General features: G+C 58.6%; 1 protein-coding gene across 4 annotated transcripts; it reads right to left on the bottom strand.

The window, feature by feature from the left end:
* Window positions 1-2,816: 2,816 nt before the first annotated feature.
* On the bottom strand, window positions 2,817-8,474 carry LOC131493621 (uncharacterized). Of its 4 annotated transcripts, none has more exons than XM_058698227.1 (2): window positions 8,427-8,474; window positions 2,817-4,461 (listed from the first exon to the last, which is right to left on the bottom strand). In XM_058698227.1, the coding sequence occupies exon 2, from the start codon at window positions 4,391-4,393 to the stop codon at window positions 3,164-3,166; it is 1,230 nt and encodes a 409-aa protein (XP_058554210.1). In that variant the 5' UTR covers window positions 4,394-4,461; window positions 8,427-8,474; the 3' UTR covers window positions 2,817-3,163. The 4 variants fall into 4 exon arrangements, with proteins under 4 accessions (XP_058554210.1, XP_058554209.1, XP_058554208.1 ...); XM_058698226.1 differs by lacking the exon at window positions 8,427-8,474 and adding an exon at window positions 6,313-8,416; XM_058698225.1 differs by lacking the exon at window positions 8,427-8,474 and adding an exon at window positions 7,197-8,416 and having other exon boundaries at window positions 2,817-6,501.
* Between the last annotated feature and the right edge of the window lie 4,337 nt (window positions 8,475-12,811).

Raw genomic sequence — 12,811 nt, 5'->3', positions numbered from 1 at the left:
GTGGGGCACGCAGTGGCCTCCCCTCTCTCCACGTGGAGACCACTGCTTCTGGGCGCAAAAGTGTGCCTGGGGGTGAGAACTCCGGCAGCCTGAGGACAGGGCCCCATCAAACCCCCTGACCACCGACTGCTGGCGTGGGTCAGGACAGGGGTCAGGGCAGGCAGCGTGACTTGGGACAGCCCTGTGTCCCAAGGCTGTCCCAAGCTGCTGGGAGGTCAGCTGGGGTGCTGGCACTCTGGAGCCACAGGCCTGGATGGTGCAGTCCTGGGGATAGATGCTGGCGGGCATGGCGGGGGACGGCCAGCTCCAGACCCTGCTCCACAGCGGGCGCTGGGGGTGCCGTTCCCCCCGGGTGTATGGTACCCCCCTGTCGGCCTGACACCGCCGGACCCCAGCAGAGGCTCAGAATACCGAGCCGGCAGGATCTGAAAGAGACTTGGATTTCCCACAGCTCGAGGAAAAGATCAACGATCCTGCAAAATGGTTCCTGTAAGGGCTCCCAGGGGCTCAGTCGATTGAGCCTCTGGAGATTTCGGCTCAGGCCACAATCTCACAGTCCATGGGATCAAGCCCCGAGTCGGGCTCTGCGCTGACGGCGTGGAGCCTGCTTGGGATTCTCTCTCTCCCTCTCTCTGCCTCTCCCCTGCTCATGTTGTCTCTCCCCCTCTCTCTCTAGCCTTTCCCCACTCTCTTTCTCTGTCTCCCTCAAAATAAATAAGACTTAAAAATGGTTAATTTAAACCTTTTCTCTTTATTGTGCTCACAAATGTGGTGTTTCATGACTTGAAGTATCATGGCCTTTTGAAGGGACAGGCATCTCTTTTTGTCCTTCTGCTGTCTCTGGGCCGCACAGCACCGTGGGGGTAGGAATACACTGTCAGCACGTGGTTTGCCCGAGGAGTGGAGGGGCTGTGTGTACATGTGGGCACCCGTACACACGGCTAGGCCTCAGCCCACACGCCCCCAGCCACTGTCCCCCAGGGTTTCTGTCCCAAAAGGCCTGGCTGGTCACCTAGCTCCATGCAGCGTTCGTGCACCTGCTGGCACAGCCACGTTCTCGGCATCGAGCAGATCCGCGGCCGCAGCGGGTGCAGCTGCTGTGGCCTAGAGGAGGCCCGTCGGTGTTCGTGGGGGCCACCTGTGCCCAGAGCGGCAGAGGGGGTATGGGTGGGCCTGCTGTGTCCTCACCCTATGCTGCAACTGTGGGGCTGCTCCCGGGAGGCTCTTTCTCAGCCTGGGGCCCAGACTATGCCCCCTGCTTCGGACATGGCCGCGACTGAAGGCCTCTCAAGGTCCATCAAGGTGCTGGGACCCCTTGGAATGGATCCTGATGCCAAGCACTGCCCCCAAGAAAGTCCCAGCGCCCAAAGCCACCCAGCGAGCCCTGGGGTTCACAGGACCATCCCCTACTTGGTAGTTTCTCCTATGTCCTGGGGTCCTGCCTTGTGCCTTTGCTTACACTGTCCCCGTGACCAGAGCCCCTCCCTTTTCTGCTCCTCTCAAGGGGGACCCTCCCCGTGCAGTCCCGGCCTCGGGACACAGGTGAGCAGTCCAGCCTCTGTGTCCAGTTAACACGTGTTCAGTGTGTGCAGGCTGCTGGGTGGTGAGCTGTACTTCAACAGATCACAAGACCTGCTGTTCTTGCACAAGACAAGTTGAAATAGAGAAGTCGGTTGCTCACAAGTCCTGGAGGAAGTGCACGCGCGCCTGGAGAGACCACGTCGAGGCAGGGTGTAGACAGGATCTGAGACTCCGGCCTCTGCCAGGGTCTCTGGGTGGAGTGCTTTGGGTTCCTGAGCTAGGACCACATTGGTTCGTTCAAACCAAAAGAGCGGGGTTTTGGTAAGATCCATGGTGCAGGGTGGGGGTCTGCTCTAAGGGGTGCGTAAGAGGAGGTCTTGGGAGGCAGGCACACTGTTGGCTGTAAGGGCTGCTAGGGAGTCAGAGCCGGGACTTCATTTGCTTGTCGTTTGGTGGCTGTGGTCTGGGGCCTGCGCTCATGGGAGAGACAAGGGGTGGCATCAGGCCCCGAGGGCCACTGGTCACACAAGATGGATGTGAGGCTGCAAACCGGAGCAGCACCTGGCCGCGGGAGGAGGGCTCCCCAGGGCTGCCGGGAACACCCAGCGCCAGCTTCAAATCTGTCAGATCACCTGCCAGCTGCTCTTTTACAGACAGAGTGAGCTGAGGCAGTGCCCCGGGGCCACTCATTGTGTCTGAAGTCCTGCCCTGGTGTGCTGCTGGGGCCGAGGGTCTGCAGACCCTGACTGGGGCTCACAGAGGCGCGGGCGTGAGGTGCAAAGGTCTCACTGCTGGGGTGGGCACGGGGCAGGTACAGGGTGGACACAGGGTGGGCAGACACAGGGGCAGGTACAGGGTAGACGGACACAGGGCTGACACAAGGTGGTCACAGGGCGGATGTGCAGCTTGGCCAGGACACTAGCTGTTGTGTCCCCATATCCAGAACCAGTTCACATTTTTCAGGTTCTTGTCTGCAGAGGCCTCTCATTCTCGGGAGGAAGATCGTCTGCGCCAGGCACTGATCTCCGGATGGAGGACACGGCACCAGCAGGTGGCGCCGCGGCCCCAGGTCTGATGGGTGTCCACGCTGAGGAGGAACGGAGGCCTCCTGGCTTCCAGCCAAGGATGGCGGCGTCGGCCCCACAGGCCCTCGGGGTAGACAGTGGGGGGGGGGGGGGGGCGAGGGAGGCGGGTGTGTGTGTGTGTGTGTGTCTGTGTGTGTGTGTGTGTGTGTCGCCCCGGCAGTGAAGGGCGGACGGCCCCCAGTCCTGGAGGCTGGCCTGGCCTCCTCCCTCCATGCTCCAGTCTGAGGGGCAGGTGCCTGGAAGGGCTGCTCAGGGCGGGGCCACAACGAGCCATCGGGTTCTGTCCCGGCCCCTGGACGCCAACGAGCCGTCCAGAGAGAGACAGTGAGCATTTCCTCGGAGGAGCAGGCCACGTCCTGAGGACACCTGGGGTCACAGGCCAGCCTGCCGCTCTCCCCAGCCCCTATCTGCCTTCAGAGCAGGCTGCGGGGTCCTCCGGCTGGTGTGGGGCCTGCGGGCGAAGGTCTTGGCCACAGGGGAGGGTCCCCTACGCACCTCATTGAGGCCTGGTCCGCAGGGCCAGCTGAGGGGCGTCCAGACGTCCGACGGCGCTGGCGTCACACGGGGTTAACCTCACGCCCCTGGTGCGTCTGCAGCTGCAAGGACACGAACTGGCAGAAGCACAGGCCCAGCTCTAGGTGGCCGCGGGCTCTGTGCGCCTCGTTGCAGGCGGGGAAGTACGCGTGCGCCACGCAGCAGGCGTAGCTGCAGGAGAAGCGCAGCAGGGCCTCCCGGAACAGGGCCTCGCCCTCCGCGGCCTCCAGGAAGACCCGCCTGCAGTCGCCCAGCAGCACGTACACGAAGTGCAGCTTGTTCATGGTGTCGCAGCCCATCAGCAGCGAGTGGGGCGCCAGCAGGAGGTTGGCCTCCCCCACCCTGAGCACCACTTCCTGCATCATCTTCTTAGAGAACCTCCTGAACCAGCACAGGGTGTTGACTCCTAACACGAAGAAGAGGGGGCAGAAAAATATGTTGGCAGAGATGAGGAAGAAGCGCTGATCCGGGGTGTTTTCCAGGAGGCCCATAATCAGGGGCAGGGAGAGCAGGGCCAAGGCCACGAGAAACAGGAAGACGGCCAGCGTGACCCTGCAGCCCAGGTAGCGGAGGCAGGACCTGGGGGACCGCACCCCGTTGAGGATGCCCACGGCTCGCTTGTACACCTCGGGGTCCTCCAGCACCTCCTTCAGGGGGTCAGGGACGCTCAGGGTGCTGAAGGTGCCCGCCTTCCACGAGGGCAGACTGTCCCTGTTGACGCAGTTCAGGGTCAGGAGGCTCTTCCCGCTGTACAGGGAGGCGGCGGGGCGCCAGGCGGGCAGGGAGCGGGCCAGGCGGTGGTTGGGCATGAGCAGGAGCCGCACCACTTTGCGGTAGAAGTGGCTGTCTGCCGCCTCCAGGTATGTCAGGTGGCTGAGGTGCAGCGGGACCTGGCAGGGCCTCAGCAGGACCGGGATGACCGGCTTCCTCTCCAGGCAGGAGCCGAAGAGCGACAGGTCGGCCTCCAGGAGGCACCACCGGCTCTGCACGAAGTCCTGGCTCAGCACCAGCAGCACCTTCTGGCTCTGCTGGATACACTCCGCCATGTTCTCCAGCACATTCCTCCCCGGGGTGAAGTCCCGCTCGTGCAGGCAGACCTTCAGCCCCGCGAGGTCCGCCTCCAGGCGGCTGATGAGCCCGTGGGTCCAGGTGGCGTCCACGCTGCTGTAGCTCACGAACAGGTGGAACTTCTCACTGGGCCTCAGTGGGGGGATGGCCAGAGCCACGCCTCCCTCCCCAGGGCCAGACTCCATGGGCACCACCTGGGAATCCAGCCCTGGGAATCCGCCTCTGGTCTCCGGAGAAGAAAACCACCCTCAGGCTGCAAAAGATCAAGACGCACGGACTGATACGGGATGGACAACAGCGGAACTGAGGTCGAGAACCCGCAGCACACGGCTCGGGGAGCCACAGACAACCCCGGTCACAACTGGCCCAAACCACCAGCTTTCCTACTTACTGCCCGCCCCCCTTCCAAGGCAGGGCCCTTCGGAGAAAGCCAGCACGTTCCCTTTCCCAATCGCAAGGATGCCGCTGCTCTAGCTCCCCGCCCCCAGCCCCCAGCGGGGTGCCTGAGCCCCCTTCCACTGTGGAGTCTCCCACTCCCCTGCCTGCCTCTGGGTCTCTGCCACACCCAAGTGTCGTGGGATCCCCCGATATGGAGCGCTGTAAGGAATCAGCCTCGCTGTTCTCATCTGGGGCGTCTTCCTTGATGTCCACTAGACATTGGCTTTGAAAGGGTCGGGGCACAGAGTGACCGCATCTTCCAGCCCCTTCTTTCTCTTCAGTCGTGGCTCACCTGGTTACTGGTCCTGAGGGATTGCTATGTTTATGTCCCCAGAATTGGTCGAAGCCCTAACCCCCAGGTACAGGGAGATGATTAGGGCATAAGGGTAGAGCCCCATGAATGGGGTTAGTGCCCTTATAAAGAGACCCTCAGACAGCACCCCGCCCCTGCCACCAGTGAGGATGCTGTGAGAAGGCGCCACCTGCAAGCCAGGAGGTGGCCATCACACCAGCACCCAGATCCCAGAATGCCAGCCTGCAGAGAAGTGACTGTCTATTGTTGAAGCCCCCAGACTGTCGTGTTGTGTTCCTAATTTTTTTTAACGTTTATTTTTGAGACAGAGAGACAGAGCATGAGCAGTGGAGGGGCAGAGAGAGAAGGAGACACAGAATCCAAAGCAGCCTCCGGGCTCTGAGCTGTCAGCACAGAGCCCGACGCGGGGCTCGAAGTCACGAACCGTGAGATCATGACCTGAGCCGAAGTCGGACGCTCAACCGCCTGAGCCACCCAGGCGCCCCTCTCGTGTTGTGTTCTGGAGCCCAAGCAGACTAAGATGGGTCCGCCTCTATAACGTTTGCTCTATTGCTCTAGGAAGGGCAGACACACTTTCCAGGAAGCACTAGAACTTTCTCCATGCTGCCTGAGACCCTCACATCGAGATCCCAACGCTCCAACTCAGTGAACAGAGCTTGAACTGCGGCCACCAGAGGCCTGTCTGCTAGTGTCCAAGGAGGCCCACAGAGCACTCGCTGCTGAGACCCTCTCATGTGCCGACGACCGGCTGGCGGCCCTGCCAAGGGGCCTCGCCCACTGGAGCCCTGCACACCCCATGTGGCAGCTGGTCAGTGGCTGTGCTGCCACTCTGCCGGGAAGTTCCCGGCTGAGACCCGTCCCCTCTCGGTGAGCAGGGGCAGGAGAGCCCAGAGGAGGACCAGGGAGCAGCTCTGGGAAATGGAGGTGGGAGAAGCCCAGCTGCCCACTCCCTGCTTCCACGGGGCCCCCCACCCCTACTTGCTCTACCAGCTGGTCGGGAAGAAGGCACCCGCACGGTGTCGACAAGGGGCTCCTCCCGTAGCGTGGCCAGCACAGCACAGCTGGAGCCTCTGTAAGGGGCCACGGAGCCCACCCTTCCTGGCCAGCAAGCCCTCCTGCATGGGCACCATCCCCACACCACCACCCCCGCTTCCAGGTGGCACAGCTGAACGCCAGGTGGGCGAGGCTCTGGGGGACACATCTGAAAGCCTGGTCTCACAGGGCTCCCCCTCCATGGAGGGCTGGCTGCCCCGCCTTTCCCACGGGCAGCCTGCAAAGTGGGTGAGGGTGTGCACGTGTCCGGGACGTGCCTGCACCCGCTCCACGCTTCCCCGGCAGACACGCTTGACTTACCTCGTTGTTAAATGCTATGACTCAGACACTGTGCTGGGCGTTGAGGGTCTCGGCCGGCCAGCACCGGCCACCCACGCTGCCCACTCTTCACTGCAGTCCGGGGGAGGCCTGGGAGGCAGCTGGGGACCCTCCCCCAGTGCCGTCCCCACATAGAAGGAAGTTTGCAGCCAATACTTTCTAGGGGCATCTCTGCTACAGCACAAGGAGCGAGAAACCGAAAAAAGGAAGCAGATTGAGGAAGGCCCCTTGTGCAGAATGGGGGTGAGGGGTGGACAGGGAGAAGAGGCAGAGCACTGCCCCTTCTGAGAAACCCAGCTGGGCCTCAAGGTCTGGAAATAGGGGCAAGATGGTCAGGGAGCTCTTGAAGTCTGTCTGATGGTGATGCTGGGCACTTACAAGGCCCCTCTGCCGGGCCGCTGGGCTTGCCGGCCGCCCGGCCAGGCCCTGCAGCTGGAAGGAGTGACAGGGAGGGCCGGGTGACCGGTGCCTCCCGGTAAGGTTCCCGGAGCAGGTCTGGCCAGGGTGGGGCGTGGGAGTGCATCCTTGAAGGAAGGGGAGACCCCAGCTGCTGGGCGACCCTCCCCAAACAGCCACGCGGGGCTCAGGTGACTTCCCCTGTTCCTGCCCTCTCGGGCGGAGGGGGTCAGCCTGGGAGCCAGCTGCGGCCCTCCTGCTGGTTTCCCAAAACCCACCCACACCTCGCACCGGCCCCTTCACCAGTTCTATTCAGCAACCCAAGGGAGAAGACATCGGGGTCCCTGGGGGCCCCGTCCCCCTCCAAGACCTCCTCCCACCTGGGCCAAAGGTGTGTCTCCAAAGGCTCCTCTCCAATCTGAGCCATCACGTGTATGTGATCTCTTAAGAAAATAGCTATTTGAACTCACCCCTGGTGAAGACAGTCCCTCACGGACTATTTTGTTCCTGGAAAAGCAGCGACACCCAGAATTGATGAAGCTGCCTGGTGCTGATGATGCCGGTGAGGCTGGCACACCCCGCATGGACCAGGGGCCGGCGATGTGTCACCACAGATTCGGAGCACAAGCTGGTAACCACTCCAAGAGGCACGGAGGAGGGGTCTGCCTTTTGAGGACAGAATCCCCCAGAAAAACCAGCCACAGGCCCAGCTGATGAGATCGTGCCTGAAATAACAGAACTTTGAGGGGCAGGCACATCCAGTGATACCGCCTTCGGAGGACAGAGATTTTCCCAACAACAAATCCTTTGAGGGGCTCACCTCTCCCTGCACATCCTGCCCCCCCCTCCCCCCAGTCGGAGGGACACTCACCCCTCACCAACAACCCAGTCTTCAAAAGCAAGGGTGGCCTGGGGAGTCTGCTGCCCAATGAAAAGAAGCCTCTGGCCTCCCTGCCTGTGAGCAGCAGGGGGGGGGGGCTAGTGGGGGCCGGGGTAGTTTCCCCTTGCAAGCACCAGCCAGGGAAGGAGGGAAGGAGGGGGGGAGGGGGAGGGAAGAAGGGGGAGGGAAGCACGGAGTGAGGGAAGCTGGCCAGGCTGGGAACACAACGGCAGGAAGTAGATCCAGGGAAAGCTATTTGAGCCCCTGGGAGGGGGGGAGACACCGCTGCTCTTTGCTCCGGGCTCCTGCGCCCAGGAGTCGGGCGCTGGGGCATGACTCCCGGGCACTCAGGGCAAAGCCAAAGGCTGAGGTTGGTCCTCCTGGAAGGGCTGTGCGGGAGGGGGCCCTCGGGCAGGTGGGGGTGCTAACCGGAGCCCTCTCCTCTCGGCTGCATTCCTGGCTGGGTCCAGGCTGTAGCGCTTGAGGACCACCACCTTCCGCCCCGCACGGTCATGGACCCCCACCCCACATTACTGCCGCGTTTCCGCGGGCGGTCCCAGAGCTCATTTCCGTGAGGCAGCCAGGGCAAGAAAGAGGGTCACGGCGAGTGTTTAACACACCGCACACTCACACACCGGCCTCTGCTGAGGGGGCCCCGCTGAGCCCAGGCTCAGCTCGGACCACGGACCACGGGGCTCCAAACCCAAGCCTGGAGGGATCGGGGAAGTGGGGGATGTGGGGCTCAAACGCTGGCCTCCTCCCATCCCCCCACCTTCCTTGTGAACTCTGCTTCCCTATCAGACGACCCTCTGCTCCTTACCGGTTCAGCGCCATGGGCGGGGGTGGGGGGGGGTGGGGGGGGGGGTGGACCCATGCCTCCCTCCCCATCACCAGTCAAGGACCCTCTGGGCCGTGGGCAGTGGTCCTTGGGGCCTGGTCAGTGGCTCAGGCAACATTTCCCTCGTAACAAAGCTCTCGACCACTCGGGGCAGGGGAGTGACCCCCTTCCCTGCACCCCACTCAGTTCAGACCGCGCCCCCACTGCCCCCCTGGACCTTAGCGACTCTGACTCTGCCGGGAGCTCTGCTTCCTGCTCCTGCCTGGGCTCTGGTTTCCTGACTCTGTGCCCTGCCCTCGGCATTCTGGGAGGTTCCCAGTGGGCTGTGAGGCTCTCTGGGCCCGTCCCGCTCCTCACTTGTCTGTATCCTCATTGCTCAACCCACAACAAAGTACCACCCTCCTCCCTCCCCGCTCTCTGCGCCTGATTCCAGTTTACTGATTATCCAAGCTCTGTTTACAAGACTAGAAGTGGGGGGAAGGAATGAGCAGAAGGGGGGGGGCGGGGCGCCTGGGTGGCGCCGTGGGTTAAGCGTCTGACTTCAGCCAGGCCACGATCTCGCGGTCCGTGAGTTCGAGCCCCGCGTCGGGCTCTGGGCTGATGGCTCGGAGCCTGGAGCCTGTTTCCGATTCTGTGTCTCCCTCTCTCTCTGCCCCTCCCCCATTCATGCTCTGTCTCTCTCTGTCCCAAAAATAAATAAAAAACGTTGAAAAAAAAATGTTTTTAAAAGAGGGGGGGTTGGGGAAGAGGGCCGTGGACAGCTGCCTCTAGGGGCAGCCATAGGCAGTGTCGTCCCTCCCACAGGTAGGGACGCCCCGGTCATCCTGGGCCTGTGCTGGTGGCTGGAGAGGAGAGCAGAGGGAGAAGAGAACCCTGTGCTGGAGGAAGGTGGCAAGAAGGCAGGTGTGGGGCTCGGAAGGGGGTCGTTAGGCTGCTGGCCAGAGTCCAGGTGGTGATGTCACCCCAGCTCCCCAGGTCGACGCGGGCAGACACACTCAGGGCCTCCAGCTTAGCACTGACCCCCAGCCTGTCCTTGCAGCCAGACCTGACTCCCGAGTCCTTAGTGCATCCAAGGGCCAGCCGTCAGCCCTTGTGCACCCCTGAGCCCAGTCTGGTGGGAGAGATGAGTGTGCACATGACCGCATCCTGGCGCCCTAGGGCCCCCCACCCTCATGTTAGCGGGGACGGTCTGGAAAGCAAGTCTGTGCTCCCAACACTGCAGACCAGAATGTGCAGGGCTGGGACACAGAGGCGGGGCTCTGTCTCACCGGGGTGGTCCTGCTGGCCCTGGCCCTGTCACTTGGTGATCCCATCATTTCCCAGCCCGAGGTTATCGAGCATCTGGGGTGGGGGGGGGGGGGGCTGGATCGATCAAGGAAGAACCAAACTTTTAAGGCTCCGTGTGACCCAAGCTCTGCCACTTACTATCCACGTGGCCTTTGGACAGACCCTTAAACCCCCGGAATGTCAGATGGCTCAGCCAGAAAGCACAGACACTGCCTCTCTGAGGTCAGAGACAGGTCTCTGGCCACGCAAGGCTGCAGGGGACTTTGTGTGACCCAGAGTGCCTGGGAGTTTTGTTGTTGTTTTATTAAACGTGTTGCCCGCACTTTAAAAGCAGGAAGTTGGCTGACTGATCAGGATTTCTAGCTTCTCCGAAGCTCTTGGACGTTCTGGCAGGCAGGGCCCTCCTTCCTCAGTGCGGCCCTCCACAAAAAGGCACCTAGAAAGTCTGGAACCTCCCTGGCTGCACAGGAGCACACAAGTGTCCAGGGAGAAGGGAGCTGAACCCCGAGGGGAGCACGGCGGCCTGGCTGCAGCGGCCCACGTGCGTTTGCCACCGCAGGGGCCAAGAGCGGCTTCAAGGTCAGAAGACGGGACGCCAAGCCAGGCCAGGGTAGAGCCGGCAGGGGGGCCGCCGCAGGAGGCTGGGCCCCCAAAGGCTGGTGTCGCGAGAGGGGCCGGACTGGACAGAGAATCCCCCGCAGCAAAACAACCCTGTGGGTGCTCTACAGCCTGTCACCCCCAGCTGGGAGTTTAGTCACACACGGAGCTACGCAGAGGGTTGGGTTTTCATTTGCTGTGTGGCTCAGCAAGTGAGTGGTTCTGGGGTCCCCCACAGCAGTAGTGAAGTCTCTTCTAGAAGAACATAGCTCTCAAACCAGACTGCACAGGACTCCCACGGCTGAAACCACATGGCGCGAACGCCACGGTTACGGGACAGGAGAGGAGACAGTCTCCCCCAACAAGATGCCGCAAAGCAACAAACTGAACCATGCTCAGAAAATAGAATTAGAGAGCTTCTTGGTGGCATCTGGGAGGCGGCGGGCTGCTCCAGGATGAACTTTCCCGACTACCGGCTGCCAGAAATGGGGAACTCAGACTCCATACCTTTTATGAGGAGCCTGTGGCCACAGAAGTTGCTGCCGATGCTCTGGGTGAAGCGTGGAAGGGTTACGTGGTCCGAACCAGCGGTTATGCTGGTTACGCTTTCTCTCTCTCTCTCTCTCTCTCTCTCAAATAAAAAACAATTTTTTTTAATGAGATTTTTCTGGGTCGCCTGGGCGACTCAGTGAGTTAAGCATCCGACTTCGGTTCAGGTCATGATCTCACAGTTCGTGGGTTCGAACCCCGCATCGCGCTCTGTGCTGACAGCTCAGAGCCTGGAGCCTGCTTTGAATTCTGTGTCTACCTCTCTCTCTGCCCCTCCCCTGCTCACACTCTGTGTGTCTCTCTCTGTCTCAAAAATGAATAAACATTTTTAAAAAATAAAAAATAAAAAATAAAAATGAGATTTTCTAAGAGTAACAAATAAAAAAAAGAAAAAAAAGAAAATGGAATTAAAGATATTAAAAATAAAGTGTGTGTTTAAAATTTTATTTTAAAGAGTCCGTGCTGTCAGCATGGGATTTTCTCTCTCCCTCTCTCTGCCCCTCCCCTCTAGTGTTCTCTCTCTCTCTCAAAATAAATAAGCATTAAAAAAATTTTTTTTCAGAAATAAAAGAATTGAAAATACAAAATAGCATCAAAATGCATTAAAAACGAATAGAGAAATTTGAAAAGAATAAAATAGAACTTTTAGAAAGAAAGAAAGTATATTTTTGAGAATTAAATACTCAGTTAAATAGCATTAAACACAGCTGGAAAAAACAGGTTGGGATGTGGAAGAAATAGCTGAAGAAATGATCCAGAACTCAATACAGACAGAGATAAGAGATATAAAGTGGGGTTTAGGAGACCAAGAGATAGAACGAGGTCACACATAATTTTAATTGGAGTTTCAGGTAGAAAATAGGGAAATGGCAATATCTGAAAAGGTAGCAGCTCATAACTTCTCAGAATTGATGAAAAAAGTGGACCTGTCTTTTCAAAAAACACAGTATATCCCAAACAAAAGTAGACAATAGAAACAGTGTGTTCGACTTCCAAACTACTGGGGGGGGGGGATAATTTCTTTTTCAAAAGAATATCTAAAGGAAATCAGAGAAGGAGAAAAAAGAAGCAAAGATAAAGTGGGACAATAAATAGCACAAAAACAATCACACAACGATGTCTATCAGTAATTATATTACATATAAGAATATATCGGCAAAAAGAGATTTTCAGCAGGCTAACAAGTAAAATCCAGCTGTTTACAAGAGAGCCACCTGAAACATGAAGATGAAAAGCTAGAAGTGAAATGATGGGAAAAACATACTTAGCAAATGCCATTAATGGAAAAGGAGCTGGTGTAGCTGCGTGGCTATTAGACAGTCTAAACATCAGCACTTAATTTGTTGTCATGCTTATTTTTGAACGAGAGTGGGCGGGGGAGGGGCAGAGAGACAGGGAGACAGAGAACCCCAAGCGGCCCACAAGGAGCTCAAATCCATGAACTGTGAGATCATGACCTGAGGCAAAATCAAGAGTCGGAGGCTCAACAGACCGAGCCCCGCAGCCGCCCCGACATCAGCACTTTATTGGAGACAATACAAATCAGTACTTGATGATAAGGAGTCAACTCACCAGGATGATATAATAATTTTAAACTTGTAAGCACTTAACAACATGGTGTCAAATTTGGTAAAATAAAACTTGGCAAAATTAAAAGGAGAAATTGACACTCCGTTTTCAGAATGGGGCTTGAGAGGTGCTTTCCTCTCAGCGGCTGACAGATACGTGTTTGTGAATGCATCTACGTGGGGAGGGGCATGTGTGTATGTGCGTGTTTATGGTGTGCGTGCGCTCCTGCTGCATGTGTATTGTACATGAACCTGGCGTGTTTGGGGAGGTGAGTTTTTTTTTTAATTTTTTTTTTTAACGTTTTATTTATTTTTGAGACAGAGAGAGACAGAGCATGAACAGGGGAGGAGCAGAGAGAGAGGGAG

This window comes from Neofelis nebulosa, chromosome 13 (assembly GCF_028018385.1).
Source record: "Neofelis nebulosa isolate mNeoNeb1 chromosome 13, mNeoNeb1.pri, whole genome shotgun sequence".
NCBI lineage: Eukaryota > Metazoa > Chordata > Mammalia > Carnivora > Felidae > Neofelis > Neofelis nebulosa.
This window is presented reverse-complemented; position numbering and strand designations above follow the sequence as displayed.

What these genes read in the sequence shown, in the direction of transcription:
- LOC131493621 (XM_058698227.1), bottom strand. Translation starts at nt 4,393, where the DNA reads ATGGAGTCTGGCCCTGGGGAGGGAGGCGTGGCTCTGGCCATCCCCCCA.